A 4,476-nucleotide genomic window follows, 5' to 3' on the forward strand; every position below is an offset into this window, starting at 1 on the left:
ACGCTTCTGTCACGACCCGAAGCCCCACGCTCTCTCATGATGAAAATTCGGGGGAGCCGTGCCTTGCCAGCCGCGGCTACTGGCCAACCGACCGGCGTTGCCCTACCCCATGCACAGCCATAATGAGGCCCTGCTCCCTTTCCCCCTATAAATGAAGACTGGATGCCAGCACGCGAGGGAGGGAGAAAGGAAAAGAAAAGGGGAGAACCCGAAGAGAGAGAGGGAAGAGAGAGAACGACCGAGAGAGAGGGAAGAGAAGGAACAAACCGAAAGCAAAAAAGAGAAAACACAGGAAAAGGAGGGAAAGAACCAAACCAAAAGGAACCACTAGCAAACCCGAACTGAAAAGGAGGAAACCACCAAAAACGAAAGAAGAGGAAGCCATACGGAGGAGAAAGGAAGAGCAGTAACCTCACCCTCTGCCGTTTGAAACAGCAGCACCGCCGCTTGGAGCCGCCGTCCGTGAGCCACGACACCGCCACCGGCCTCCACCGCAGCACCACCAGCGACCGCCTCCTCCACGCCAGGTAAAGTCTTCTCCCTGCTTTGTTTTTTCGTCGTGTTTTCCTCCTGCATGCAGGAGAGGAGGGGAAAAATAATTCCCCTCCCGATGGGTTTCTTGCGCTGGGCCAGTCCGTTTCTGGCCCAGCCATGCATTCTGGGCCAGTCTGGCCCAGACAAAAATGATAGTTTGAATGGGCCGAGATCGGCCCAAATCCATGCTGGGTTGAGCCTGACCCATTTATTTGGGTCGGCCCAGCCCACATAAATATATTATCTTATATATTATAATGTTTTATATTATGTATGTGTGTGTGTGTGTGTGTGTGTGTATATATAAATTAAAAATATATATTTCAAAAAATATTTGAAAAAATATTGTTGATTTTCCTGCATATTTTTGTCAAAATGGTTTAATATTGGTTTGTATTTTTATACCGTAAAGATACAAATCCAGTATTAAAATACCCAATTTTCGTCAAAACATCAAAAAATATATATATAAAAAAAGGTTTTTGTTTTAATGCATACGGCCTAGTCTCTCCAATATATATATATATAAATATTATAACATCATATTTTCACACAACAAAGAAAATTTCAAAAATAATATATGTATTAGCATGTATTTTGGCTTTAATAACCAGTTTATTCAAGCCATGAGAACTAGGCCAATATTTCAAAAATTCTAAAAAATTCTTTTTGTCTTCTTGTAGTATTTGGGATTACGAATTTATACATAAAACGTATTCCAAATATTAAAAATAAAGTTTTTGTATAGACGTTAGAACGGTTAGGATTATACCCGATAAGATAAAGACCTCCTTACCGAGGAGGATTTTTCTTGAACCATGGACCGACCAACAACTAGAAACACAATAACACCTTAGTTTTTATCAGACAATCAAACAATGCAGCTTACCTTAGGTAAGGCGTATTTGGGGTGCTAATACCTTCCCTTTACGCAACCAGTCCCCGTACCCGATCTCTGAGACCAGTTAGGGTTCCTAGTGACCAAAATACTAGGTGGCGACTCCCATTCCATTTTTCATCGATCAAAGACAAGAATTTCCTTACCGAGGAGGATTTTTCTTGAACCATGGACCGACCAACAACTAGAAACACAATAACACCTTAGTTTTTATCAGACAATCAAACAATGCAGCTTACCTTAGGTAAGGCGTATTTGGGGTGCTAATACCTTCCCTTTACGCAACCAGTCCCCGTACCCGATCTCTGAGACCAGTTAGGGTTCCTAGTGACCAAAATACTAGGTGGCGACTCCCATTCCATTTTTCACCGATCAAAGACAAGAATTTCTTGTCTCCCCACATTTGCCACATAGTGATAGATTTACATTTTGTAGATTTAAAATGGAAACAAACAAATTATATTTTTCGCCGCGACGCCGCACACGTGCGACATTAATCATAACAATATTAAATTAAAAACCATGTTACTGTTAACAAAGGTGCAAGTTTTACCTTGAATCGGGTCGATACTTTAATAATTATGGTGAAGAATGAAGGAGAGGAAGAGATTAGCCACCCGTTAATTTGTATTAACAAAATAGTTTTGCCTCATTTTTGGCGGGTGCCTCTCACCTCACGTTTCCCAAGGCAACAGGATTTTGAACATCCCTATTTTTGCCTTCCCTCCCTCGCTCCTCCTCGTCTAAAGGGGTGTCTCACATTTTTTAGGGCCTAAGAGGTCCTGGAACCTCTGTTTTCATGGTAGATAGCAGCAGTGAAATATAGGTATATGTGTATATATATATAGGCGTACCCTGGATCTATAATATTCAGTGTCTTAGTTTTGTGCTCAGGACATTAATAACTTCATTGAAGAAGATGGCATCGAGTAATGATGGTTCCAACGCCGGGAAGAAGAAGTTTGCTATTATTGGCGTGTCATCTATAATCCTGGTGGCCATGGTGGTTGCTGTGGCTGTTGGAATCGGTGGCAGCCAAGGAGATTCGAAGCCAGAAAGCTCTCCTAAGGGGCAGATATCGACGACATCTAAATCTATCAAAGCTATTTGCCAACCCACAGATTACAGAGAAACTTGTGAAGAAAGCCTCTCAAAAGCTGCGGGAAACACAACCGATCCTTCGAAGCTTGTCCAGGCTGGTTTCAAGGTTACCATTGAAGCTCTCCAAAATGCCATCAATAGATCCACCACATTGAAAGAATTGGCCAAGGATCCGATGGCTAGCCAGGCTCTTGATAATTGCCGTGAATTGATGGACGATGCTATCGCTGAACTCGAGCATTCTTTTGATCTTATAGAGTCATTCCAGGCTAGCCAGTTCGACGAGTATGTAAATAACCTTAAAGTCTGGCTCAGCGCTACCATCACGTATCAACGGACTTGCTTGGACGGGTTTGAGAACACAACAGGTTCAGCTGGTGAGAAAATGAAAGAGCTTTTGATGGCTTCTAGTCAGCTCACCAGCAATGGCTTAGCCATGGTTGATGGCGTCACCTCCATCCTCAAGGATTTGAACATTCCGGGACTGACGAGCCGCAGACTCCTAGAAGCTGATGATGAATTCCCTTCGTGGATCAATGGTGGAAAAAAGGATGCTACTCCTCAGAGAGACTCCTGCAACAATCAAGGCCGATGCGATTGTGGCTCAGGATGGAAGCGGTCAGTACAAAACAATTGCCGAGGCCATCGAGAACATCCCCAAGAAAAAAAAACGAAACCTTTGTGCTATACATCAAGGAAGGAGTTTACAAGGAGCATGTGAGCCTCTCAAGGAGCGATACCCATGTTCTGATGATTGGTGATGGCCCTACAAAGACCAAGATCACCGGAAATCTCAACTTTGCTAATGGAGTCCAAACATTCAAGACCGCAACAGTTTGTAAGTATTGCTATCCTTGCCTCGAGAGCCGCCATAGAAAGGAGCTTTAATGTCTGGAAGTTTATTATCTAATTAATAATGCCTTGTCATTTGTAACCATACAGCAATATCTGGAGATCACTTCATGGCCAAGGACATTGGATTTGAGAACTCTGCCGGAGCAATAGGACACCAAGCCGTGGCACTCCGAGTCCAAGCTGACATGTCTGTCTTCTACAATTGCCAGATAGATGGCTACCAAGACACCCTCTATGCCCACACCAAGCGTCAATTCTACCGTGACTGCACCATCACAGGCACAATTGACTTCATCTTTGGCGATGCTATTGCTCTCTTCCAAAACTGCAAACTGGTCGTCAGGAAGCCACTGGAAAACCAACAGTGCATCGTCACAGCTCAAGGAAGGAACGAGACGCGTGAGCCCACCGGCTTCGTCATCCAAAACTGCACGATCACAGCAGACCCTCAATACTTTCCCGTCAGGTTGCAGAACAAGGCCTATCTTGGGCGGCCATGGAGGGAGCTGTCCAGGACTATTGTCATGCAATCTCACATCGATGACTTGATTGCTCCTGAAGGCTGGTTGCCATGGATGGGTAATTTTGGCCTGAACACACTATTCTACTCCGAGTACGGCAACAAGGGAGAAGGTGCGGTGGAGACCAACAGAGTAAAATGGGCTGGCATCAAAAAGCTTACACCAGAGGCAGCTGATGGCTACACTGCTGCAAAATTCCTTCAGGGTGATGAATGGATCCCGCAAACCGGCGTGCCTTACACTGCTGGCATGATCAGTGCGTAGAATGAGAAAATCAACAGATTCTCTCTATGATTTGGTCCTTCAAATATCTGCATTCAACTCTACAGTATATGTATACGTTGTCTTTACTTCTTGTTTATTCTGAAAAATAATGAAAAACGTCAGAATCAATTTGCTTCTCAAGTTTGTAATTGACATGGGGCAGCCATAATATGATCAGAGGAAATTTTACTTCAGCAAACTCCATCCCCGTCTTATATGTATACCATTGGTTTATACTTTATAGGTGCCTGGCTCCGCCCCATACTTAGTCGATGTCGAAAGAAGTTGATGCAATTTCAATAA

General features: G+C 43.7%; 1 protein-coding gene across 1 annotated transcript; it reads left to right on the forward strand.

Moving 5' to 3' along the window:
- Positions 1 to 2,351: 2,351 nt before the first annotated feature.
- LOC118038245 (putative pectinesterase/pectinesterase inhibitor 28) lies at positions 2,352 to 4,173 on the forward strand. The gene is given in 4 exon segments (XM_035044559.2): positions 2,352 to 3,077; positions 3,079 to 3,195; positions 3,197 to 3,371; positions 3,476 to 4,173. Coding segments are annotated over 4 exon segments (1,716 nt in total).
- The last annotated feature ends 303 nt before the right edge of the window (positions 4,174 to 4,476 follow it).

The sequence above is a fragment of the Populus alba genome, chromosome 10, assembly GCF_005239225.2.
Source record: "Populus alba chromosome 10, ASM523922v2, whole genome shotgun sequence".
NCBI lineage: Eukaryota > Viridiplantae > Streptophyta > Magnoliopsida > Malpighiales > Salicaceae > Populus > Populus alba.